This window comes from Aspergillus steynii, assembly GCF_002849105.1.
Source record: "Aspergillus steynii IBT 23096 chromosome Unknown P170scaffold_4, whole genome shotgun sequence".
In the NCBI taxonomy this organism is placed as follows: domain Eukaryota; kingdom Fungi; phylum Ascomycota; class Eurotiomycetes; order Eurotiales; family Aspergillaceae; genus Aspergillus; species Aspergillus steynii.
The window spans coordinates 3,587,998-3,613,070 of record NW_020194401.1 but is presented as its reverse complement, the minus strand read 5'-3'; the positions used below and the strand labels follow the sequence as shown (position 1 = coordinate 3,613,070).

General features: G+C 47.9%; 9 protein-coding genes across 9 annotated transcripts; 2 read left to right on the top strand and 7 right to left on the bottom strand.

Moving 5' to 3' along the window:
* Positions 1-697: 697 nt before the first annotated feature.
* P170DRAFT_426602 (DNA/RNA non-specific endonuclease) lies at positions 698-1,684 on the top strand (the record flags this gene model as incomplete). The annotated part of the gene is made up of 1 exon (XM_024847722.1): positions 698-1,684. The coding sequence occupies one exon, from the start codon at positions 698-700 to the stop codon at positions 1,682-1,684; it is 987 nt and encodes a 328-aa protein (XP_024705034.1).
* Positions 1,685-1,997: 313 nt separating this feature from the next.
* Positions 1,998-2,762, bottom strand: P170DRAFT_426601 (methyltransferase FkbM; the record flags this gene model as incomplete). Its single annotated transcript, XM_024847721.1, has 1 exon — positions 1,998-2,762. The coding sequence occupies one exon, from the start codon at positions 2,760-2,762 to the stop codon at positions 1,998-2,000; it is 765 nt and encodes a 254-aa protein (XP_024705033.1).
* Positions 2,763-4,647: 1,885 nt separating this feature from the next.
* Positions 4,648-5,747, bottom strand: P170DRAFT_357307 (protein kinase, variant; the record flags this gene model as incomplete). Its single annotated transcript, XM_024844212.1, has 4 exons — positions 4,648-4,859; positions 4,915-5,074; positions 5,175-5,470; positions 5,525-5,747. Coding segments are annotated over 4 exons (891 nt in total), but the record flags the coding sequence as incomplete, so codon positions are not given.
* Positions 5,748-8,269: 2,522 nt separating this feature from the next.
* P170DRAFT_447332 (uncharacterized protein) lies at positions 8,270-9,447 on the bottom strand (the record flags this gene model as incomplete). The annotated part of the gene is made up of 3 exons (XM_024850866.1): positions 8,270-8,869; positions 8,965-9,038; positions 9,096-9,447. 3 exons carry the CDS (start codon positions 9,445-9,447, stop codon positions 8,270-8,272), a joined length of 1,026 nt encoding a protein of 341 aa, XP_024705031.1.
* Positions 9,448-11,513: 2,066 nt separating this feature from the next.
* Positions 11,514-13,549, bottom strand: P170DRAFT_357675 (alpha/beta-hydrolase; the record flags this gene model as incomplete). Its single annotated transcript, XM_024844234.1, has 6 exons — positions 11,514-12,050; positions 12,100-12,614; positions 12,682-12,854; positions 12,908-12,981; positions 13,029-13,133; positions 13,181-13,549. The coding sequence occupies 6 exons, from the start codon at positions 13,547-13,549 to the stop codon at positions 11,514-11,516; spliced, it is 1,773 nt and encodes a 590-aa protein (XP_024705030.1).
* Positions 13,550-14,423: 874 nt separating this feature from the next.
* On the bottom strand, positions 14,424-15,660 carry P170DRAFT_495912 (aldo/keto reductase; the record flags this gene model as incomplete). Its single annotated transcript, XM_024854089.1, has 2 exons — positions 14,938-15,660; positions 14,424-14,885 (listed from the first exon to the last, which is right to left on the bottom strand). Exons 1-2 carry the CDS (start codon positions 15,541-15,543, stop codon positions 14,424-14,426), a joined length of 1,068 nt encoding a protein of 355 aa, XP_024705029.1. The 5' UTR covers positions 15,544-15,660.
* Positions 15,661-16,220: 560 nt separating this feature from the next.
* On the bottom strand, positions 16,221-18,153 carry P170DRAFT_447329 (uncharacterized protein; the record flags this gene model as incomplete). The annotated part of the gene is made up of 3 exons (XM_024850865.1): positions 16,221-17,282; positions 17,328-18,063; positions 18,110-18,153. 3 exons carry the CDS (start codon positions 18,151-18,153, stop codon positions 16,221-16,223), a joined length of 1,842 nt encoding a protein of 613 aa, XP_024705028.1.
* A 728-nt stretch (positions 18,154-18,881) lies between these two features.
* Positions 18,882-19,673, top strand: P170DRAFT_384932 (uncharacterized protein; the record flags this gene model as incomplete). Its single annotated transcript, XM_024845699.1, has 1 exon — positions 18,882-19,673. A coding segment is annotated over one exon (792 nt), but the record flags the coding sequence as incomplete, so codon positions are not given.
* A 1,389-nt stretch (positions 19,674-21,062) lies between these two features.
* Positions 21,063-22,049, bottom strand: P170DRAFT_356986 (fucose-specific lectin; the record flags this gene model as incomplete). The annotated part of the gene is made up of 1 exon (XM_024844187.1): positions 21,063-22,049. The coding sequence occupies one exon, from the start codon at positions 22,047-22,049 to the stop codon at positions 21,063-21,065; it is 987 nt and encodes a 328-aa protein (XP_024705026.1).
* Positions 22,050-25,073: the final 3,024 nt, after the last annotated feature.

Here is a 25,073-nt window from a genome sequence, read left to right as displayed (position 1 = left end):
GATCTATGTCGGTTATGCCGTTCGACAGCGCAGCGACGACTCAGTATTATGCAACACCTGTGAGCATTGATGAATCACAGTAAATTGACTACTCGCTAGGAGATATTCCAATATCCTCATATGAATCTCTTATTATTCACTATCGGAATTTGATAGCCTTCGTTCTAAGAAGAAGGTTGTGAAACCAGGTCTCAATTGTACCGAAAGGCCTGAGCGGCCCCTTAAAGTAATGATAACCAAGCACGTCCATAAACATTATTTGTCGGATGCGCAGTGCTTCGAGCACATAGACTTTGGTCACTTGAGTAGGAGAATTGATCTGGTGCTGCTGGTAAAAGTTCAATTCCACCATGTAGTTTTAATTTGGCTCAGAAGGTAGTTGTCATCGAGTCATCGACGTTCGCATTTGGTGGACCCGAAAGAGACCACACCTTCTTCGTCTAGATCGAGTAAGCAACATTGTTTTGTTATTTTGATAGCAATTGCCCACCTTAACCAATTGCTGAGCTCCAATCCCTGTTTTTACCGAACAGCCAGCCCGACGTGTAAGCAGCTTCCATGGGTATACGGTTCCAAGCCACGGTAACATCAAGCCATTGATACCTACAACGGTCCGCACGGATCAATTATCACAGGCTATATAGACAATGAGCAGTCCGAGCCAGACGGTCGGTCAAGAACCGAAAGAACACACACCATGTCAAGAGGGAAGCTTGCTTCTGTCGCTGCCCTCGGCGCCGCCGCAGGAGCAGCATCGAGCCTGCTGTACACCAAAGCTCAAGAACAAGATCGTTTCCCTCCTGACACGATTTCCGTCTCCAGTCCTATCATAGAAACAAAAAACCTCTCCTTCCCGAGCCCCATCTCCATCTTCAAAGAAAAAGAAATCACATCAGGCCCCGCCAACCCAGCCGGGATTTTGAAATACGGCTTCCCCGGTCCGATTTCCGACGAGTTGAAATCCCTCTCCCTCTACGGGGGCTACGATCGTCGAACACGCAACCCCTCCTGGGTCGCCGAGCATATCACCACCGAATCAGTCGCCAAGAGCATCGCGTCACGCAAGAACTACTTCCGCGAAGACCCAGACATCCCGGCCTTCTTTCGCGCCAAAGTAGCCGACTACGCCGGCTCCGGATATGATCGCGGGCACCAGGTTCCTGCGGCCAACGCGAACTGGTCCCAGGAAGCAATGGACGATACGTTCAAGATGAGCAATATGTGTCCGCAGGTGGGGATCGGGTTTAACCAGCATTACTGGGCGCGTGTCGAGAAATTTACTCGGAATCTGACGACTCGATATCCGTCCGTCCGTGTCGTGACCGGTCCCCTGTACCTCCCGCACCGAGACAGTGATAGCAAGTGGCGGGTTAGCTATGAGGTGATTGGGGATCCGCCTAACGTGGCTGTTCCGACTCATTTCTACAAGGTGGTTTTCGGGGAGGAAGAGGATAATGGAGATGGACTTGGTGGGCAGGTTGCTATTGCAGCATTCGTGCTTCCGAATGCCCCGATTGATAAGGATAAGGATCTAAGTGAGTTTGAGGTGGAGTTGGAAGCAGTTGAGCGAGGAAGTGGACTAGAATTTGCTCGGAAGCTGGATGCTAAGCAGCGGAAGAAGCTCTGCGAGGAGGTGAAGTGTGATGTTCGTATTCAGGATTTTGCACGTCAGAGTAAACTATGATTATAGGGTGCCTTGATGGTGTTATGAATATTCTTTCAGCATGATCACAAAGTCATACGCCATAGAGGCGCTTTAAGGCTGTTTAGGTTGATATAGTTCCTGGTTGACAGTTTAGGGATGCTGCGGTTTCTGGACCGTAATAAATTGGTCGGGTCGCTTGACGCCAATACAAAGGGACAGAAAATATTTACAATGTCAATATAGAGAATACATAGCGATCACAATTGAAAGTCTAGGGCTTGTAGGAGAAGTGTTTAACGCTTAGTAAATCAGATATTTCATTCTAGCCTTCGAGACGCGTGTTCAGCTGATATCATTCAGACCAAGATGAATTCTGGACATCAAGACGGATAGCCCTGATGATGAAGATATCATGGTCGCGATCATCCTCCGTAATAAGAACATCGAATTCCTTTGACCTCAAGAACTGCTCGATTTCAGCTGGAGCTTCAGGATCTTTGGAGAAGACCTTGATTTCGACACGGCGCAGCATATCCCAGTGCTCATCATCCACGCCACGCAAGATGTCAATCTCCCCGTCGACGTTCATTTTCAGCAGGTCAATCCGGGTGATGCTGGGGTCGTTGTGCAAGAAGTGAGACAGGCGTTGAACAGGGACGTCTACCTCAGAAACATTTTCATCCCGGTGGTCGCATGTCTGTCTAGCAGCTCCTGCACCCATTAGGTCACACAGTTCCTCCCACGTCTTCTCGTACAAGGTCGAGTAATACGGGGCCAGCTTGAAGTGCGTGAGTGTCTGGGTCCCTTCTTCGGAGCCCAAGGCGACGTTGTGCACTTCCACATCAGAATGGAAGTGAAAGTCCAGGTTCTTAGACAGAGTCTCGAAGGTCTGGGGCGCAGGCTCGAATGCGAGGATCCTTGCGTGCGGGTATTTGTTCTTGATATACAACGTGAACATCCCGATATGTGCCCCGATGTCGATAACGGTAGGGACAAATCCGAGGTCACGGGAATGGTAGAGTCCCATTCCGAAAACTTTGTTGTAGACATCTTCTGCTTCCATGATGTTGTGGGCGTAGGCGGCGATATCCCCAAACTGCGCAGGTGGAGGGGCCATGATGGTGAGAAGAGGACGTCTGTCAGATGTTGGGGAATATGTGATTTAACACTTAGGGGATAGAGCAACAAGGTATAGCGTAACCGCACACGGTGTCAGCTCGGTCTGCTTGGAATGCGTGTCGGACTTTGTCACAACTTGGTTTAGTAGTCTAGCAGATAGTCAAGAGCTCGATTTCGTTTTCTGGTATATGGAGAGAACAGCGAGAAGGGACGGATTATCGACTCTATTTATAGGAAGAGCCATGGTCTTTGGGTGAAATTTGACTGTCCACTATTGTTTGAGTATATATGGAAGCTGCCAAAAAGACCCTGTAGATTCAATGAAGGTAGTAGTCTTTCGCTGAACACCCCTGGATCAGTTCTTTGACGGATTCTGCTCTCGAATCCTGGCAACAGAGATATCTACCCGATCTATCTTGAAGCGTTATTTATCTGATTATTGTTAGTTTTAGCCAACAAAGCAACGCGAGGGAAGCCCTGTTTTGATTGGAGGATTGACATTATAAAACAAAGCCGTGCTATTCCATGAGCCATATTAATTCGTGTTTCCAGTTAAGCTAAATGGGCTTTACGTGGTTGCTAAAAGTGCTCGTCAGCCTTTAATTTGCAGTGTTACACTTATCACGAAGATCCCCTTCGACGCGGTTGGTCTCTATAGAGTACAGTGTCAGTATGAGGGCGCAATCCGAAAGAGGTTGCCTAATTGCTTGGCTTTGTGGTAGCTATGCATCATTGTTGGGTTCTTTGAGTTGAAAGACACTAGTTCCGTGTTTTATCCACAATGTGGCCGCGTTCCTTTATTTGTATTGCGAGAATTGCCATAACCGTACAAACCAATAGTAGCGAGAAATCTCCTCCATGTTGAAGCACCCATCAGTCCAAGTCATTTCGTCCCCAAGTGTGATGCGTACTATCGGGACAAGTCGCACCGAATTCCCTGTACTTCCCACAGCTGACGAAGCCGCCGTTGTTGTAAATGAGAGAAGAGTATACAGTCTCATAAAGAAGAAGGTCTTGACACATTTCACCGCGTCTGTCTGGTTTTTCATTGTACTCGTCTACAGCCTCGGCGCTAACAGTCCGAAGTTGATTCTCGTTTTGATGTGACAAAAGGAGCCTTCTTATCCCATTTCCCCTTTGTACTTTTGTATTCCATCGGCCATAGACTTAAAATAATGACAAGGGGACCTGTAGGGTTATGTGATGATGTTTGACAAAAGATTGACCTCAATGGAGCAAAGCACAATCAAATATGCGGGTTATTAGTGGGACATGAATAGCCCGAGGCAAAGCGAGCACCGTCACGGGTGAAAACCCCTCTCCCGGATCGCAATACCTCGTGGAAAAACGTATGTACGTTTAGTTACCTAGGTATGTGACTATAACCCATCTATCCATAGAAAAGTGAAGAAAAGGATGATCATGCACAACTCCGTCAACTCTTCACATGAGTACTATAGGCTGTCATGTGATGTGAGGTGGCAATGGCTTAACTCCTGAGAACGTGTCATACTAGTAGCTGATCGGCCAAAGGTGTTTCAGATCCGCCAACATGCACAAGCAATTTCGTGCTGGAAAGTAAGGTAGGAGTTAGATGGCGTAAGTTGTAGAAAGTGGGTTGAACTTAGAGAGGACAAAAGCATGGTGGGCGGTGCGAATGACAGCCGGAATAGGACTATCTGATTATCCTTGAAAAAGCCATATTCAGTACAACCCGTCAAATTGCATATTGCTTACTGACTGGCTTTATTCATTTTATGCACGTAAGAGATGGGCTTTCTTGCTTGACTGGAACTTTCCCAGTTAGGTCCATACAGGATATATTCCACAAGCCATCACTGCTGCACAGGAAGGCTTAGATCTAATACTTCTTCTTTGGTGCATCAAGCTCCCCGAGCTTCTAATGTTGTTGCTGTCATCGGTTGCATCAGGAAATCGTCATATGCGAGTTCCTCCGCAGTTGGCCGCTCATCGGGTCGCCAACGGAATATTCTGCGCAAGAACTGTAGAAAGAGCGTTCGGTCTTCACCAGAAAGTCGTCGCGCTCTCATTTCGAATGACTGTTCTGGTATGGGTGTATGACCTCTCCAATGTCCTGTGATAAAATAGGTCAAACATGGGTAGTGATAATGGGACATAGAGTTAAATACCATGCTCATCCCACCATCGATTGCAATTCTCACTTTCTCTGATGAATTCTGGCGGAGGTGGTCCCATGAGAGACACCATTTCTGCTAAATGCTGGTCATCATCGAGAATTCTGTTGCGTTTTGCAAAGAAAAGATGACTGCCTTCCACTAAATCCCACGCCTAGGCAATTCGTCAGCTTCCATGCGGTAATATGGATGATTGATATGAGTAATGAACATATTGTTGGGGCCAGTCACCCGGTATCAATATTTCGACTCACCATGGTGCTAATTGACCAAATGTCAACCCTGCAGTCCCAATCCATCCCCAGGATCACCTCTGGTGCCCTATAAATCCCAGGCATGATGTCACCTCTGTGCTTTTGTGCCCCAACTCTAGCTTCACCAAGGTCGGCAAGCACCGGTAGGCCCCCACAAACAGGCAACGGCCGCGAATAATAGATAGCACGGTCGCTTAGAATCTTCCTAGCGATTGGTCTGTTCATCTCGTCTTCCTCAATTTGAGATAGGATAGTATCATCCTCAATGCCTTGGAGTATGTTATTGGAGGATATGTCTAATGAGCAGTGTCAGTGCATTCTACCTGCCAAGCGTTTAACCATATGCTCACCGGTGTGAATAGTGTTGTTCTCGTGCATAAAAGCCAAAGATATTAAGAGAAGTTGAATACTTCTCTGGGCAAGGGTTTGTGGAAACACTTCGTCCGGTAGGGAGTTCTGGAACTCCGTGAAGTTCATGCCCAATGGCCGGTATACCAAGCAAATGTGTTTGCCGTGAGGACCCACGACCTCGAATGAATCGAGGACAAGACGAATCAGGCTTTTCCCAAAATGCTCCGGGGCAAGCTGTCGAACATGCCGAAGCAGTCCGACCGCACGCGAGACACTCGACAGGAGGAAGATGATGAAGGACAACAATACCGACCAGTGTCCAGCAGTTTAGCCCTTCCGGTCGAGCTCACCTCTCGCCCTGCTCGCCGGAAGGCTTCTGCTATGGATAACAGCCCCCCGACCTCTTGGTTGCCCTCTACTTCCAGCCGATCATTATTTAAGGCCTTATCCAAGGCTTCGAAAATCACCCGCAACTTATCCCCCACTAAACAGCTGCGCAATGCAGAGCTCGAAGAGACCGGATTCTTGAGAGCGGACTTTTGTAATAACATGAAGCTAAGATTACTCGATACGTTGACAACGGAATTGGAAAGGATAGCTGGTAGCTTTGGGATCCTTCCAAGGAACCTCCAAAACAATATACAACCCCACTTTGTGAACTAGGGCCTTTTACCCACGGTAATGTCTACATGGCTGTATTCATAGCTCGCAGACCAACGATCGATCGCAGCCTGGAATTTTGGAGATAGCCTTGAGTTTGAAAAGTTGTAATTACCTGGCATACGCACTATGCGGAAGATCTATAACCGTGCAAGCAGGTGTTTTAAGAATAACCACCCTGAGTCGTCTTAGAATAATAATGTGCATTCACGTATCCTGGATTGGGTTCTTCGAGACAGCCCCGGTGCGGATGACCTTGTCGACTATCGATGCTGGTATATCCTGCTTTTTATTTCTTAAGAAACTAATTCGTCCGCGTGCTAACCCACTTCAGCCTTACAGCCCAGATTGCCCCTGAATACCAACCTGGTAAATTACCTAGCAAGATGGTGGACTACTGCATCTGCATTCAGCCTGGGCCAACCTCGCAATAATACTAAGCCACCTAATCCTTCTGCAAATATCGTCCGGCAATATTAATTAACCATACGGATTGGGCTGACCTGACCAAGTATCTTATCGCTATCTTAATAGAGACTAAAGGCCCCAGTATAGGCTACGAAACTGCACTACTGCAGGTGGCTACATGGCACGCGACCCAGTGGCGCAGTTTGCACTGGGATACAGATGGTGGCAGTTTGGCACCCTCTGGGGAGATCGAATTTCTGCCTGGCATCGTCGTGATGCAGCACCACTGGTGGTTCGTGACGACTGCCTTAAATCAGAGTGGCAAAGCGCAGACGTTTGAGCGACTGCTGTTGGGAGAAACTGAATCGATACTTGGTATCTACAAGTTAGTCATATCCCTTCAGAGGCTGGTTGACTGGACTAGGGACCAATATCGGGCGGCATTTCAGACCAGCGTTTTGGGTCTTTGATGATTTTATGGGCTGCGATGGGAGAATGCTCTGTACGGTGTACCCGAATAACACCGCTACTATAATCAAGTTCAATCGCGCCACTGCGCGAGGGACGTAAAAAGGCATATTCAAGTACCTCCATACACTAGATTGTATGCAAACGGTACCATCTTCTCCCATCCTGGATTGTACTCTATCTCGAAACCATGTTTCAGAGCGACGATTTCCATAATAAGAAAGCTAAATAAGAACTTCATTCCCATCTCTAACTCTTGGATCTCCGTCAACTATGTTCTCCTCCTTCTGACTCCCACATCCTTCCAGGAAGAAGTCACAAGAGACTAAATACCGCCAGAGAGACACTGAGCAAACACAGTGAAATACGGGATAGGAAATATGAAAACAAGTGGAAAAGAAAACAACAGGAAATCAAGAATGTCAGGACACAAGGAAGTCGATGTAACAAGAGAGAGTGTATCTACAAAGGCAGACATCCTTTACGCTAGTCGTAAGCGAGAAATTTTAAAATTAATAACTGATCAGATAGGTGAGAGAGAATGGCGTGGAAAAGCGACGAGAAATAAGGAGTGATGATGGTGGACGTGGACAGAGAGCTGATGGTATTGAATTGGTGAGAACTATATATATTATTCCTGGAACATGAATTTCCCCGGGACGCTACCCCAGGAACTTGGCCCTTCCCGCGCGCCAATCGACCCACTCACCGCCTTACGCCGCAATGAAAGAGTGGCTGGGGGTAAACGGGCCACTGAGCAAAGAGCACGGCGTGCTTTGGATGTGAACAAAGTGGGTGTTGGGAATCGGAAGGTGTAAACAGCACATGCGAGGCCAAGAAGGTGTAGAATTGGGCTTAGGTACGGACACAATGGGTTACAGTCCACGTCTGTGTATAATAGAAGACGGGCAGTAAATAGCCAATTATATGCCCCTTGGAAGAGTTTCAGATAACTAGAGCTTATATCAATCACCTAACGAACTTCAAACTGCCCTACGGATTCGGGACATTGGGTTGGATGGAGAGGAGCTTACTGCATGACCGCCTTCGCGGTGCCTCATTTCGCGTGCGACTCGGAAAGTTGATAAAGACCAAGAAGCGATTTGGACAATGGTGCCGGGTTCTTTGGCAACTTCTGAGTGTTCTTAGGCGTGGAAGCGTAAAATTGTTGTTGCAGATAGATGTCTACATGATATGAATTCACGCCACTAAGATAATTCTGGTTGAAAGGTCGAGGGGCTATCTTGGGCACTAAAGAAACTCAACTTTTCGAGTATTGTGGTTTGAAACGTCCCTGAGCCCCAATTCAAAATACTGGAGATTTTGGAGACAAAGTCAGATGCTCGACTTTCACGCGTGGTCCGCCACATGTCAATATTGGCCATGCAGTAACTGCCGTCAGTCTCGTTCCAACAGTGAGCAGTGTTTACACCACTCGGGGGCGCCGTATTGAGTACCGGGCTATCACACGCCTTATAAAGCCCCTTTAAGATTTCTATTGCCGAAGCACCTCCGACTGCTGCCTGGTTTTGTGCTTGATAAAGATTGCTGCCCGTTGCACCAGATTTTGCTTCAACAAGAAAAAACGGGAATCGTAAACTGAGCGGGTTCACCCCGGGATCGCTAATAAGATCGCGAGTCTCCTGAAGGTCATTCAACAGATATTTGGCATTTCTGACCTGACGAGATTGTAATATATTTGCGAGTGCTCGGTCTGAGATACCTACTGATATGTCGGGACGGGGATTCTTTAGATAGAATGGGGTCATAGGTGCCTGCGCGGATGTTTTGACCGAGCTGTCGACGGCCTGTATGGATTAGTTTCGTCCGCGAGTTGTGCGGAGCGATCTGGGAAGGGGTCTCCCGAATTTGTATTACTTCGAGGAGCGTCTAACTCTTGAACTCCGCTTGTATCGCATAGCCGCTTTTGGGGAACCGACGGTTGATGAACTCGAGGTTTGATATCTGGCCTCCAATCTGTTAAAATATACAATGTCAGTCTCTATATGTATTGGATGTATTGGTCAAATGCACCTCTATTTCGTGCAACCAGAAGGTTTATAGGTTTCAGGCCTTTCACGATCTCGTACAACAGATCAGTCCACTCTGTTTCTCCTGCTTGAGCCGCAGTCAGCTCCATGGACACGTGTTGAAGCTTCGATACTAAACGTTCAAGGGTGGCTGCATCTGTTGGGGGTGTTTGAAGGGCGATATTGATTTGGTCTTTTACTTCTTCAGGTACGTCCACGTCGACATAGATCCCTGCACGGAGAAGCGTTCGCATACGGTAGGTGGACTCGCTGGGCTTCTGCGGACTAGACGATCGAGATCGGGACAGAGATGATGTAGAAGGTGGAGGGAGCGACGTGTTTAGCCCCGATGCCATATCAAGTTGTGCTAGATACTCTTTCTTTAACGGGAGGCCAGTGGGAGGAAGTGAGTGGTGAGTTGACTTGGCTCGCTTATCCAAACCCTGGTCTGAGAAAGTACAGTCGGCACTTCGCTTCATTTTGGACTATCAGAAGAGGCTCTGTCCTCTTGACAGAGCCTGTTTTGTTCTGACGTATGCCACTACCCTGATGGATGTTTGGGTGGTGGCTGACGCGGTCCGGCTAAACCATCTGATTGGGGAGGAAGCTTACAAATGAATGACTCAGCGAGGTACAAATCCGTTACTGCTTGGCAACCCTGCAAAGTATGGGATTTGGAATATGAATTGGTATATTTGGACAGACATATAGAAAATATCAGCAGTGCGTAAATGACAGAATATGGTTGAAGAGTAAACAATTGTTTTCTTCTTTTTCCATCATCAATGTGCGCATTCCCAGAGGTTCTACATTTACCATTCCTTCTGTGTGTACAGTACATACGACCACAGGGTGAGGAAAACAGGGCTTCCCGTCCGCTCAGCCGTACTTAAGCCTCACGCCGGCCGGTTAGTAGTTGGGTGGGTGACCACCAGCGAATCCCGGCTGTTGTATGTTTTTCTTGGTATTCCTTTTTTTTAGCCCTTCATTTTGGTTGACTGAGAAAACCCTTAATTGCAGTTAGAAAATAGTCGTTGATGGCAATCCACGTGAGCCAAGCCTTTGAGAATCTGCACCGCATGAGAAGAATCAGACTAGTTACGAAAGATGTTGCGAAAATTCCATAGTCTAGCCTGCACGAATAGCCGCACTATCCCAATTCCTGATCCCTTATTAATATGTGCAAGAACATCGACTAATTAATACCCCCTATGGGTATCCCTATAGTCCAGAACCACTAGGCTTGTTACTTCAAATAGTATTATTCATTGGGATATATATGCGTCACGACCGCTTTCTATATATTTATATACCTGGTGAACTTCATAAAAATGAAGGAGAGAAAAAGGTTGGTCATATGGCACTTCGATCGTAGGCATACTCTAAGAGCCACACTGGTGGAGACTCAATTCGATTGCTTTTATCCAACATAATCCCACGACGCAACCGAGTCGATCGTTCTGACATTCAAATGGCTAGCGTAATTACCGCCATAGAGGTCCATGTCATGTTGAATTTGTCAGATACGCGAGCGAGGCTTCACCGACAATTCAGCGTCTCGTTCGCAATCATGGGTTTCAGTTGATCGACTCTGGGACAATTTGTGTACCGTTCAGATGGTTCTTCAAGGCTTACATTCCTATGGTCCTAAAAATGAACACCATTCGGTTGCCATTGGCGCTCCTACCTAGGAGTGTTTGTACTTCATGTAGAGCTAACACTGGAACATGCTCTGAAGGTGCATTCTAGAACTAGGGATTCTGGACTTGAAAACTGTACTAATTTTTATACCTTTATAATTTGATTTATACTGTAGAAATGTTGCAATTTTAGCGCATGAAACCAGTACTGAGGGCATTATCATTACCTTGAACTATATAGCAAGCTTTATGGTATATGCCTCCGTAGAGATTTCAATCAATATATTTTCCGTTTGCGGACCTGACATTGGCTTTACACGGCACCAATGGGTTTGCCCCTGAGCCCATGGAACGCTGCGTGGCTGCTGGGGTCACCAAAATCAACGTCAACCGGCTAGTGTTGGATGACTACTACGACCATCTCCGGGAGAACGTGGGCAAGATACCACATACCCAGCTTATCGAGGAAGGGATAAAGAAAGTGGCAGATCTCACAATCAAATGGATGGAGATATGCGGGTCTGCGGGCAGGGCATGAGGCGAGAGAGTGAATGGACATAGCTAGCTTGAATTCCTCAAGAAGGATCAAGGGTTTAGTTTGTAATTCAACGCCGACATCATAACCTGCTAATAAGTCCCTGTATGTCATTTTGCCGGCACTAAAACAGGAAAACGACGTACTTTCTTACTAGAACTTCAAAGCAAACGGAGGTCTATCAAGTGCTCCCACCAAAATTCTAAATGACTGAAGGTGTGTTTGACTGATCGATCCACGGAACGATTTACTCGGTAATAACAGGAAGAACAAGATAGCTACCCGTCTCCCCTCCAGTATAAACCGTATGCACACCCTGATTCTCATCAACCGGGGCAGTCAACCTCATGATCTCCGTCTCTGGAAGGGACATGTCGTGCCCTGACACTCGCAGCATCAGCCCTTCCCCAGCTTCGAACACGATTCCAACGGGCCAGATTGGAATCTTCAGCGGTACCACTTCTCCAGGGGTAATATCCTGCCAGGAGTCATGGTCATAGACGGGGAATTCATCCTCGCTCTGGCGAGGACGCAAACTGACATGGTGCGAAGCGCGCAGCATGCCCTGTTGACCGAGGTGCTTTGCAATGTTGACGTCTGGAACCTGAGGAGCTGGCTTGGGCATGGGAGACCAATTAAGCGATTCGAGCAGCCCTCCTGTGGCCGATATCTTGCGGATTTGCACGACTACGTCAAAGTCTGTGCCTGCTGTGGTGGACATGTAGAGCTTGACGAAGGGGCGACCGCTCAGTTCGGTGTATTTATCAAAGTAGAGGGTAAAATCCTAGAATCGTTATTTGGAGTCAAAGTCGGTTACAGGGAGGGATACGAACGGATGATGCGGTTAGGGAGTGTCCTTCATGGCTGACCTCCCCGCTAGACGTAGGCTGAGCAGTGACGAGGGAGTTCCCAGTAGCATCGAGGAAATATTTCACGTTTCTCTGACGAGAAAGCGGCCACTCCGTCTCGTGTCTCTCCTCGATTGTTCTCGTTGGACTCCCATCGTAGCCTAACAAGCTCAGCCGAACCCGCGGTGTATCCGTCTCCCATCCATTCTGGATTCCCTTAGCATAAAAGTCATAAAACCGCTGCAGGTCGTCTATCACTGCGGGACGATAGATATCGTGCCATTCCTGGGTAGCGCGCACACGGAGCCATTTCCGCTGTGTTGGCGCTGTTTCGAACGTCCGGAAGGATCCTTCACAATGAAGACCCGTCGAGTATGACGCGGTCAGGTACATGGGGATCTCGCGTATGTTTTCGGTGTGAATCTGCCTGGCCTTCCAGAATGAATCTAACAGAGGATGAGTGTCTAGCAGAGCACCGATGGCCTCGGCGCCGCCAAATCCTAGGAAATATACATGTCAGTCGAGGTTGGGAAACAGGGTGAGGGTCGGGCGGTCAGAGTAAAGCACCTGCTAGCCCTTTAAGAATCATCTCGAAAAAGGCGCCGTGTGGTATGCCACCGCGGCAAATCTGGTGGACGTAGGGGTCCGTGAGACCCTCCCATGGTGCGATAGCTTTGAGGCTGGGATGGGTGAATCGGGAGACAAAGTTAACTTGCGAGATGGCGAGCCACGAGTTGCCCCTACATTAAACTATTGTCAATGGAATTTTCATACGATGTCCAAATACACTTACATCATAATCACGGAGCCATCGCACCACGGTTGGCTGGCAATCCAGGTGATCGAGTCGTAGATATCAGTTGCTTCCTGAGACGGGTTAGTAGGCGTAAAGCAGGAGATGTTCATAGACTGACCTGTTCTCCCCAGAACATGAGGTTTCCCTCAGAATTCCCCGAGCCTCTAGCGTCAATGTCTACAACAGCATATCCTCGCGAGCACCATTCCGCGGGGTTGGGACCCTGCATTTATTAGTCACTGTCGCACTTACTTCAGAACACGGACACACCTCAAAAGTCTCGTATCCGCTCAGCTGCTGATATGGGATCCCAATTCGGAATGGCCCCATATTGTCATAATCCATTGTCCCGGTTCCGGACTTTCCGTATGGACTCCATGGGATGATTGCAGGGACTTCTTCTCCTTCCGCGGGCCGGAAGACATCGCCGTATAACTTGATGCCGTCTCTCATAGAGATCGCCTGGTCTCGTTCCCAGATCACATCCACTGGGAAGGCTTGATAACCTGGCTCTTTAACATGGCCCTTGGGAAGAGTTTGCACTGCACCGGGGTGGAAGCCGTTGTATTTGAATAAGGGGTGTTTATCTGGGGGTGCGAGGGGCGTGAAGACCGTGTCTGATTTGTGTTGTGCAGCCATGATTGCTGGGTAGTGAAGTAGTGTTTGATTCTTGAGAGTGTGCCTTTCAGTAAACCTGCCGGGGAGGTTACTGTTGTATATGGACGGTTTATGTACGGGTCCCCCACACCCAGTGGCCAACAGGGGGTGGAGCCGGTGGGGTGAAGATTTCACCCCGCCGCCCTTCATCCGTAATTCCGATGCGAGGTTATTTTCAGCTTGCGGGGAATCACACATTTTTACTATTTTTCTTGATTGGCTTTACATTTCCGACCTGACTCCTTCCACAATAGACAGCCCTTGCCCGATGATGATCTTCCCTGCAGAAGATTGAGGCAGCTATATTCCGGGGATACTGAATCATAATGACTTTTCTAGAAAGAAAAGTCTACTTGTAAATTGAATTCAAGCTTCTTTGTTAGTCGGTTTGCGTCTCTGTATAAACTCAAGGCAGTAAGCAAGTCTGGGAATTTGCCGAACCTTCGATGGAGGGAACTAATATATATTTCTCCAAATATTCCTGTTATATTCTGCGGATGCATCTAAATATATAATTGCTTAAAATGTTATAGCTAATAGTGGACTTGCTTGCATGGCTGATTACCCAGTTGTAACCTACCTAGCAGGCTACATGGTGCTTACTTCCCTCCCCCTATGTGTCATCTAAATGAAGAAATGGATGTTTCTTTACAGTTGAGCACCATAATAGGAGAGTCATGAGGCCCAAGCCAACTAAATATTATTTCTCTCTCGGCTGATAGATATAACTACCTGGAAAAACTACAGGTTACGGAAATGTTTTGATCTGAATAACAGATTATCCATGCTTGACAAAATGGTTTTGATGGAGCACGTTTGAATTTATATACAGGTTCTGGTAACATCTGAGAAATACCTAATGAGTCTTCCCTCTCATCGTGCCATCAATACCTTCCAGATCACTGTACAAACGCCATTCGTAGTCCAAGCTAGGATCATTGAATCGAGCCTTAGCATCCAAGGTCGCAATCCTGGCCATATTTTCGGTCTGCAGCTCAAAATCGGCCTCTAAGTTCTGCTCAATCTGCCAGTCGACAACGCTCTTAGGGATAACAGAACGACCACTATTGATACCCCACGCAAGTACAACCTGAACCGGGCTCTTGTTGTATTTCTCCCCAATCTCCTTCAAGACGGGCTGATCGATCACCCGCATCATGTGTGAAATCTCCTTAGACCACCCAGTCTGTCGGTAGAAGTCATTCATATTACCGAGTGGGCTGAACTGGACGACGTGAATCCCCAAATTCTGCAGCCATTGGTTGAATTCCTTCTGTTGTAGATAGGGATGGACCTCCATCTGATGAACGGCTGGGACCTGAGAGATAGATTAGCCTCCTGATGATCGCCTGGCACGTGTAATTACTCACTGTAGAAGCCTCGTCAAGCAACGTCTTGATTTCACCCATGCTGAAATTCGAAACGCCAATTGCCTTCACCTTGCCCGTCCGGGTTACTTTTTCCATTGCTTTCCACGTGTCGACAAATGTTGTCTCGCCGTGGACTATTCTCCCCTCGGCATCCCGAGGGAATCGATCAGGTCCTCGCTTAAAGGTACAGGGGTAGTGCATTAGTAGAAGGTCAACGTATGGGGTATCCAAATCACGCAGGGAGTCGTCCACGGCGCGCTCGACATCCTCAGGATGATAGTCGCTGCACCACAACTTGGTGCCGAGAAAGATGTCCTCACGAGGAATGCCGCTCTTTTTGATTCCTCGTCCAACCTGCTCTTCAACATCATATACCCGAGCTGTGTCGATAAGGCGCATGCCCTTTTTCAACGCTCGGCTGACGGTCTCTTCTTGAGAATCAGGGTCCTGGAATGTCCCGAATCCCAGCGCCGGGATCTTTGCACCGGTATTGAGTGTATAGGACGTTGCACGAGTGGTGAGGGTTCGAGAGGATACACGTCGGAAAGCGGAAGAAGGTGTCCGGAATACCGAATTTCGGACTACTGAAGCTGCAAAGGAGGCCATAGGGGGAGGGAGCTGCCTGACTAGCTAAATTTTGGGCAAGATGTAGTTTCCCGACCGCAGCCTGATCCGGGACTGGTATAGAAAGACGCTATGCGCGGGAAATGAAGGGAAACCAAGAGAAACCAAAGAGAAAGACGTTGAGATATCTTCGTGTCTTTCTACCCCGGTGTTTAAATCCCCCGCTACAAGGAACGGCTGATCGACACTAAGCGGGGAAAGCTGCGCTCGTATCGGGGCCGACGCGAGACGAGGGCCAGTGCCAAGACCTGCCTCGTGATGCGATGTGCCCTGGAAGGTGGACAATTCAATCTCCGAGTAGGTCAACTCCTGTGGAGACATTGAAGAAAATGTGACGTCCGTAGATTCGATGTTCTCTCTCATGTGTCACTCTCACGCGGGTCTCGGGTAGCCATCTCAACTTTATCCGTTGTCTCAAAGATATATAATGTAGCTGGACTGTAGACCTTACTATGTTTCACCCCGATGGTGCGTGTAGCTAAGAGCGGTCTGATTCAATCTGGAGTAATAGAATAACCGAGCCAGAGAGAACTAAAGGAAATTTGTTAACGCTACATAAGTGCCAAAGACACAGTGGAAAAGAAACCGGATACCCCATTCGTCCCACAACCCTCGGTCCCTGAAATGGCATCTACGCATAGGTGTTTCTTTCAACACATCTACTTCGTATGATATATGCCCCAGAGAACCGGCTGCTGTCTGATATTACCATTGCAGTTCATTTCTCCCTTGGCTCCGACCTTTCCATCTCGACCAAACCGCTTGACAGACTCATTGATAATATCGATAACATCCTGTCCCCCGACCACGAAGTCAACATTGCCGTGAACCTTTGTAGCTTCAACGCCAAATGCACAAGTTCCGGCCCACAGAATCTCACGATGTGGCATGCCAACCACCCAGTGTGTCCAATCACTGGTGCCATCGCCCTCGATATTCTCGATGATAGTGAGGCAGTCATCGATGCTCGGCGATGCGTCGGTGATCTGGTCTTCAAATGTTGACTCCTGGCAAGTGTCTCTTCCGGGCGGGATGTCGCAGGGATAGAATTCACTGGAGCCTGGCTTGGCAGTGTCCCAGGATTGAAATGCTCGTTCGGGGCTACAGACTGGGATCCGTATGAATCCAGGGGTCGTAATGTTGCCGTCCAGCAGGTCATCGATGGTTTCTTTGTTGGTAGGATCTGCGAGCCCGCCATTCTCCTTGACATTTTCAAACCATGTGCGGACGGAACCCTCGACCAGATCCTCCTTGGTGATGCCTCCAAACTTTCTGTATATGGTGCCCAGCGAGTCTAGTCCCGGAGGTGCCGAGAATTTGTTGTTTGTGCAACCCAGCTGGCAAGGGCCTCTACCGGTCATAACCTGACAATGGCATGTTCTGGAATCACCGTCTGGATACACGAGGTAGTATTGCTTTTCATCAACACACACACCCGTTGCATTCGCGGTAACTCTGTCGATGTAATGGCTGAGCCTGTTGTCTTCAGAGCACCCGTAACCCGAGTCAATGACAAAGGCATACGTTTTGGATAGATGCCAGATGGCGGGAATTAAATAACCAAAGAATGATTTAGCAACGTTTTGTTTTAACGTTTCGTGCAGGTAATTGGCAGAGTCAAGGTCCTCGGGAAGTCTTTCTTTGCCCTTGCCGCTGATGAGCTTTCCATTGGAAATAATGCCCCACAGGATCTCAAGCGACTCATCGGCTCCGCTGAACAGCTGCCTGAGCGCAAGAACAGTGATGGCTCGTCAGTTCTCGATCACCTGGCTCATATAGCCAGAGAAGGTATCTTCTGTCTCCGGCAATGGAGGGGTATAGACGCTGGCCGAAAGGTTTCTTGCAATGGTAACATCTTGCTCGATGATATCAACAGTGGTGTTCTTGGCGTTGTATAGAGCACTGTCCTTCGCATCGTAATATTGAAGCCTCTTGTAAAGCGACCCGGCAGTCGAAAGGTATCCGAGGGTTGTCAGTTCAGCAAGCAACAAGGGCCAACTTTCGTTGTGCCGTGGAATAACCGACAGAAATTGATCCTCGAAATCCTCAACAACCTCGCTGGGTACCGCGACGCCTAAATGCAGGTTTTCATAATGATATTTGTATTCTTGATGAACTTGGGCCAGCGAATTCCAGATAAGCTGCGCCGCGGGACCCGATATCGGTCCATTAGCACCGTTTGGACAGTCTAATGGGACACATCCATCAGAGTCAATTACTCCACAGCTGGCGCCATCCCCTGTAGTGAGGGTAGCTCTGATTGATTCCATGAATTTGATCCTTCTGTAACGGTCGGTATCCTTCCAGATTCTGACAACATCCCCCCACGCAGCGTCTGCGTTCAGGCCCTTCCATTTCTCAGAGGGCGTGTAGTTAAGTGCATCTGTGATTAGTGGGTGCTTGCAATCGAACTCGGTCCAGTTGCCATGGCGGGTGTGATCTGTCGTAAGACGCTGCTCAGAGCTATCGCGTTTATCGGATACAGCCCAGCCCTCCGACAAGCTGTGGGGTAGGGTGATATGGACGGAGACAATTCCTCGAATAAGACCAGCAGCAAAAAGGAGTGTCATATGCATCTTTTCGAAACTGCATTTGGACTCCGACTTTCTATCAGCGGATCAATATCGCGCATGAAATTGGGATTCGATTGGTATTCGAAGTCACATTGGACGAACGGCCGGATGATTGACCGCTAACAACAGCGTGCGTAAGGATTTAGGCTCCAGTGTGGGAACCTGGGGCCTTTTAGGGCAGCAGAGACAATTTTCAAGGCATAATAGTGTCATCTAGGTACCCTGATTACCCTGTTGGCTCGGGGATCGCCAAGCCCCTATGCCCAGGCCTTTTTACATGGCTAACATTGAGCACATAGGACTAGCATCGCTAGGAGTGTAACGCTGCAGTGTACCTTCAAGCCCTTTCCAGGGATTAACTGCCTAGACTTAGTGCCTGTGTGGACCTTGGCAAGAGGGGTCGGGATCTCGCTTTGTGCCCCAAACACTCAAGATTCCACGGGCCAATCTCCCGAGCGCAGAGCCTTTGTTGCTAATCAAAAATTGGTTTAGTCCAGGAGATGGACAAGGCATATCCGTACCATTGGCCACAATACCTCTAGAATTAATTTCTTGGGATTTACAACAACAACGCACTGAAAACGCATAAGCATCCCCGCGTGCATTCTCGCGGGATTATTGCTTTGGCCTGGAGAGAATATATGTAGGGTGGATGTGCTCTCCATCGTACTATGCTGCTCCACATCTAGGCCCTCTACTTAATCGACCCCCATTTGCCGGTCCTTGAAATTACTGGTTTGCCTCACCATGATCTTATCCCCGGCAAGCTTGCTACTTGTTGCCAGCTTCGGAGTCTTGATTGCTTCTGAAGTCGTGGAAGTGGACTTCCTTTTTCCGCGTAACGAAACATATGCGCCGGCCGAGTGGTTTCCAGTTGTCTTCGCCTTCCCAAATGCCAAGCCACCGCAAATTCTCAAGTCGAGTCTTTCTTACAGGCTATGGAACACGGATAACATGACCGGCCTTGACCCAGAAAGTTTTACCTACGATCTATTGTGGTCAAATTGGTCCCGTCACGACACCTACTTTGCATACCACATCTTCCATAACAAATTCGCGACGGAGGGTCGGTGGCGAGTAACTTGGAATTTTGCCTGGGAAAGTTGCGAGGGGGACGAGATCCGTTTCGAGGATTACGGTCGTTTCATCCATAATTACTCCGCTTGGGGCACTTCCTTTACTATCAAGAATTCTGCACAGAAGGTTGACCTTACCTCTGCCACAACAACAAACAGAACCTGCCCCGGGGACCAAGCGGTTGCTATCAATGCTACCGGCCAGACCATGACATCGCATTATGATACCTCATGCGGAGTAGTAGACTCCTCCAACCCGGCACCTATGGCAGATCGTTGTCGTGTCAAGGTTGACTCGACTACTGTCGAACGCATGTCTGCGGACTGGAAAGAGAGGTTGTGTAGGAACGGCAGAGACACATCAATCGATTGCCCGAAGGAGGAAAACAGCGCAGCTAATCGACTGGTTGTTATCGCCAGATCCTGCTCCCTGGCTGCACTTGGGGCGTTTGGTTTCATTTTTGCGCAAGCCTGTTCGCTACTTTGACTGTTATAGCCTAGTCAATAACCCGCTGGAGAGTCTTCACACACCTTGCTTATTTCTACTGCGTACTTGCCCTTACAATATGTATATTACTTTTTTCTTGGGCTGATGTTACCAAAGATTTTAGACGGGGTCCGGGGTCCAGTTATTGAAAGATCAAATATCAGGCAAGCCCGACCGCGGCATAATAAGCACTGACCTTTTTCGAAATGGATAAGCGACGAAGCAATGATTAATTCTCTTTGGTTGGAGTCGCCACGATCTCCAAGTTAGGGTTGGCATGGTCACATGCATCACGGACTTGTAAGCAGTGGCGAGATTCCCAGTTTCATACCACCCAGTCCCGCAAGCTTCATTCATCCGTTTTTTCACAATATGTGATTAATCCCCTCAGCCTTTCCCGATAACACCCGGAGAGTTCCATAAAATAAGAGGTAGCGCCTCGGCGAATTGACACGCAGCGCCGCGTGACAGCCCTATTGGCGTGCCAAGATACCCTTTGCCCCTGGTGATCATAACGGGGCTCCGTGAGGCTATTGTTCCTCTGTACGAAGTAGGAGAATAGGGCACATTAAACCTCGCGATTGACTCCACTACTTGTTATAGCCTCGTTATGCGATCGGTTTTCAGCGGCCGTGGCATACGGAGTGCTTCTATTGCGAGAAAGATAAAACTAGAAAATACGCTCCCGATGGTGAGATGTCCAGACGTTCAACCCCATTTTCTAGCGATTCAGGATCTTGCTAGTGTCAGTAGACCAATTTGCCGCCCAGGGCCTGTGAAATGAGCGCCAAGGAGGGTCGGAAGGCCGGGACCACTCGCCAGCCGCAACAGGCTTTGTTGTATTCGCTTGTAATGGCTAGTATGGCTACAGACAGGGCACTTGCTAGAGCGTTCAGCTGCGCTAAACTAGCTCGGTTTATAACGGCCAAACACACCTAGAAATTAAAATGAAATAGAATGAGCAGAGAAAGACCTGGGTCTGGCTCCCGCTTTGTACGTTCAATCACTCATCTTTACACTCCTGCGAATTAAAATTGGCTCTACGCATATCTTCCAGGGCAAGGCACTTTGTTCTGAATAGCACACTCATCTTGAGCTATCTTCCTCTTGCTCTCTGCCGATGGCGTGTATTCATGTATTACATGGATAATGATAACATATTTCAGGCTCACTGGTGTCACTAATTGCACAGCAGATACACTGAATATTTTATTCAATGGTTTTCTTGGATATTGTATTTAATCAAATCAATAACGCAGTTTCATTTCCTGTCTGACAGTCTGAGTTATTTCAAAACAATGCTTTTTTCCAAAATTAATTCCTAGACGCCGTCCAATTACCCAAGATAAGAGACTAAGTCCAAAATCAGTAATCCCGAAGCTGGCAGGTAACAAGCCCTTCGAGAGATTTCCAGTCCTTCCAGTTGTTTCCGTCATAGGATCTATGCTGGACGGAATTATTATGAGTGGCAACGCCGAACAGGTCAAGCTGTCCCTCCCTGCCTCGGCAGGATACTCCAGTGATAGCACTGAAGAACGTCAAGTCGCCTTGAACCTTCCAGTCACTCCACTTGCCGTTCTCGAAGGACCTGTTAATGCACCTCCGGTCGCGGTTTATGGCGATCACGTCTAAGCGGTTGGGAGCGCAGCTGATGACCTCGATGTGGCTATACACCTGGCCACCCAGGGACTGCCATCCAGACCACTTGTTGCCGTCGTATCCCTGGTGGTAGAAGCCATTGTCCTGGCCCCGGGAGAAGAGATCGATGCGGTCCTCAGCCCAGCTGACGGCTCGAATGGGGCTGACAAGACGTCCGCCCAGGTTCTCCCAGTCGCTCCAGTTATTTCCGTCGAATCGCTTGCGACGGCAGGTGTTGTCCTCTGCCCACAGCGCGAACACATCCAGACGCTCCTTACCCCAGCTGACGGCCTCTACACCGCCGTTCAGGGAGCCGCCGATGGACTTCCATCCGCTCCAACGCTTACCATCATAGTATTGGTGGTGGCAGGTGTTGTCGTGGCCACGGGCAAAGATGTCAAGACGGTTCTCACCCCAGCTGACGGCCTTGACGGAGCTGGTGAAGTTACCGCCGAGGTTCTCCCACTTGTCCCACTTGTCGTTCTGTAGGGTACGGTGGTAGCAAGTATTGCTGGTGTCCAGGCAGAAGATATCAAGGCGGTCCTTGCCCCAGGTGACAGCAGAGATGATGCTGCTGAACCCCTTGCCGATGGGCTTCCAGTCGGTCCACTTCTCGCTGTTGCGGTACTTGTGGTAGCAGCCGTTGTCGTGGCCGAGGATGAAGAGGTCAAGACGCTCCTCTCCCCTGGCAAGTGCGGAGATCTGGTGGGCCATTGTTTGTTTTTTGTTTTGGAGGGCTTTTTGTATGCTTATTTCTTGAATAATTCCAAAGTTAGCTGATTGCTAAGTAGATGTATTGTCAAGGCGAAAAGCCCATCGAGGTTCATGCAGGATGAATGTTGGTAAGGGAAACGGGCATTGTACCTTGCGAGTGTTTGTAAGAGATGCAGATGTTTGTGGTTTGTAGTCTAGTCTGGGTAGTTTTGGGAAGGAGAATATGTTCGTCCTGATCTGGGATGGTATGTTCTATTTATCTTCAACTTGGATTCACTTCCATGACATCACGGTGACTACAAGGGTTATAGTTCCGGACGCTTTGTTCCCAACGCTCCAATTTTATTATGTCGGATTTCATCTTCCAAGACGAAATGTATTCCGGGAGAAGTCGCTCAACTAAAAAGCCTTTGAATCCCCGGTTCTCAATTCGTGGTTGAATTTGCTTGTCGCTCGGGTAGGTGAACAAAGCCCCCACGCAAACACCACAGCATACACAGCAACAATAGCAATTGTGATAGTCAGATATGTATATTATGAGTTCTAATACACGAGATTGCAGTTAAAGCCTTCATAATGATGCTCCAAGGGAAAGGAAACGGCTTCAAACTCAGAGGGTAGTATTCAACACGCGGCCATTTTTCCGATAGGTGCCCTCTCAAGGATGGGTGTTCCCAGAGTCCGAGTGGTCTTCCCGCAATTTATATTGCTGCTTTGACCTCTGATATCCTTATTGCGGATTATATGTCGCTGTTTGGGCATGTGATTCAGTCTCGTTTGACTTTCTTTTATGTGAATGGTCTCGAATTCATGTGTTTGTTCCTCGCGTACAAGTGAAGTGTAAAGATCGATCGTAGTTCTACCACCACTTACTACATTAGCAAGGACTCATGCGGATCTAGGAAAGTTCAAGTCCTTGTTGATGTGTTCAATGTTTCTATTATTTCATCCAATATACCCCCTTCGTCTTAGGGTTACTACCGAGGCTCACAATACAGCTTCCAAGCGTCCATTTCTAACATTGACATTCTCAAGCTTACCTGAGTACTTCTACGCCTCAGCCATTTGTATTTGCCGAAGCCTTTTGCCAAGAGACCAAGGAATTGAACCCCATAATATTGCGTCCTTCCATCTGGAACCTAATTTCTAGTTCGTGTTTAGAGTCGCCTTCGCGAGTGGAATAGATGTGTACCCCGGATAGCCCAAGCTACCGTACAGTTGGGCATCTTACGTGTCAATGATGCTTCCCGATTGGGTGATTCTATTTGCGTGACTGAAGTGGTCTAGACTTACTTTTCAAACTTCGTGAAGCGTCGGTACAATGGAACTGAAGTTGGTTCCAGCTACGATGGGAGGGGTTTTCGCTCATTTAATTGTAATCGAATCTGCTGGCCCAGACCAATAACACCGGAATAAGGAGAGCAAATTGGGGGATTCCTGTTTCTAGGGCTCCAATTCGTACCGCAGGTCCCAGAACGTGATGATAGGACAGCCGACGTTCGTACGACATATGTTTCGAAACTAGGATAGAACTCTGTTTAGCCTTTTTTGAACGAGATAATTCCCCATATAGAAGCACGTTGTTAGGATACCAAGGCACTGTCAAGCGGCTATGAAGACCAACAGTTCCGGCTATTAGGGGCACTAAAATAGACACTTCTGAATTTCTATGGGTCTAGGTGCCTTCTCTTATGATTGACTAACCGAATATTATTCCAAGATGTATCCATTCCTCGTTGTTCCCATCATCATAGCATAGAAGTGCATTCTACGGGATGAGAAGTTGGCTGAAACCTCGTTGGGTGTTGTCTGATGTTAATAGACAAATATCCCAGTTCACACTGTTTTATTGACCATTTTATCCTATTTTTCTACGCAGCACTATGTAGTTTGATGGGAAAATAATTAACCTGACATAATGAAAGATATCCCTATTCTTATTTACGTATCTATCTGGCTCCGATGGCATTCATGGGGCCCTAAGGGGGCTTGCCTTTCTTGCTTCCAATACGGGTTTGGTTTCTGTCGTTCTATTTCTTTCATAGAGTCCATCTCATTGTTTATAGGTAACACTGATAATCGAGAAATGCAGTCCCAAAGTGTCGGTTCTTCAGGGGGTAAAAGCAGTGATGATGCTAGGTGCCGTGTTTTCCGTGAGCTCAAAATTTCAGCGGCAAGCTTTCGGGAACGAAGATGGGGGCCAGAATATGTTGGCAGGCCCTATGGCAATCCAGCCTTTAGTGCAAATTTTGGAACTGTTCAAAAATTGAAAAGAAAGGAAAGGGATTCAATCCATTTCTATATGGTAGTATTATTGGGCATATTTCTCATGCTGCTGTTAGAAGAAAACAATACAAATGGCTAAAATCAAAGGGAAGTCCTGAACATCCATAACTTGACCATCATTTGGACTAACTTTTCATGGTTAACGAGGTATAATCCCACTAAAAAATATTTGTGTTCTGCAAACCATTTGATATTTAACGGATTCTGCCCGTGACCGGTAGCTAAACTACCAGAAAACGGGATTGAAAAGAAATTGCCGGATCAAGGAAATCAAAGTGCGACGGATTCAACGTCAACAGAATGACTTTTTTTTATCGACCACTTTCTTGCAATCAAATTTGGTTCCTGAATGGCACTTGACTGGTTCAGGGATAGGGCTGTGCCGGACTGTGCTGACTAAGTTCTTTTCGGTCTAGTCTTGGCTTCATACTGGGTCTAGTGAGGGTCCAAGTCCCTGTGAGTTGGAAATGGCCCCTGAAAAACTAACCGAAGGGCTGAAATGAGCTTAGGGACGTTGCATGTGGCCAATTCGATCAAACTGAGAATGAGTCAGGTCGGCGGCTGCAAATGGTGCTTTTGGAGAGAACTTTTAAAGGTCGATCTCGCCCGGCTGCTCCATATGGGGCGAGATTAATTTAAGCAAAAAGTCAGCCAGTCTTGTTCCCTGCGACAATCGACATGAGGAGTGGGTCGCCGCTGCTCTTTGCTCTTCTGGGTGCACCCCTTGCAGGAGCTTCA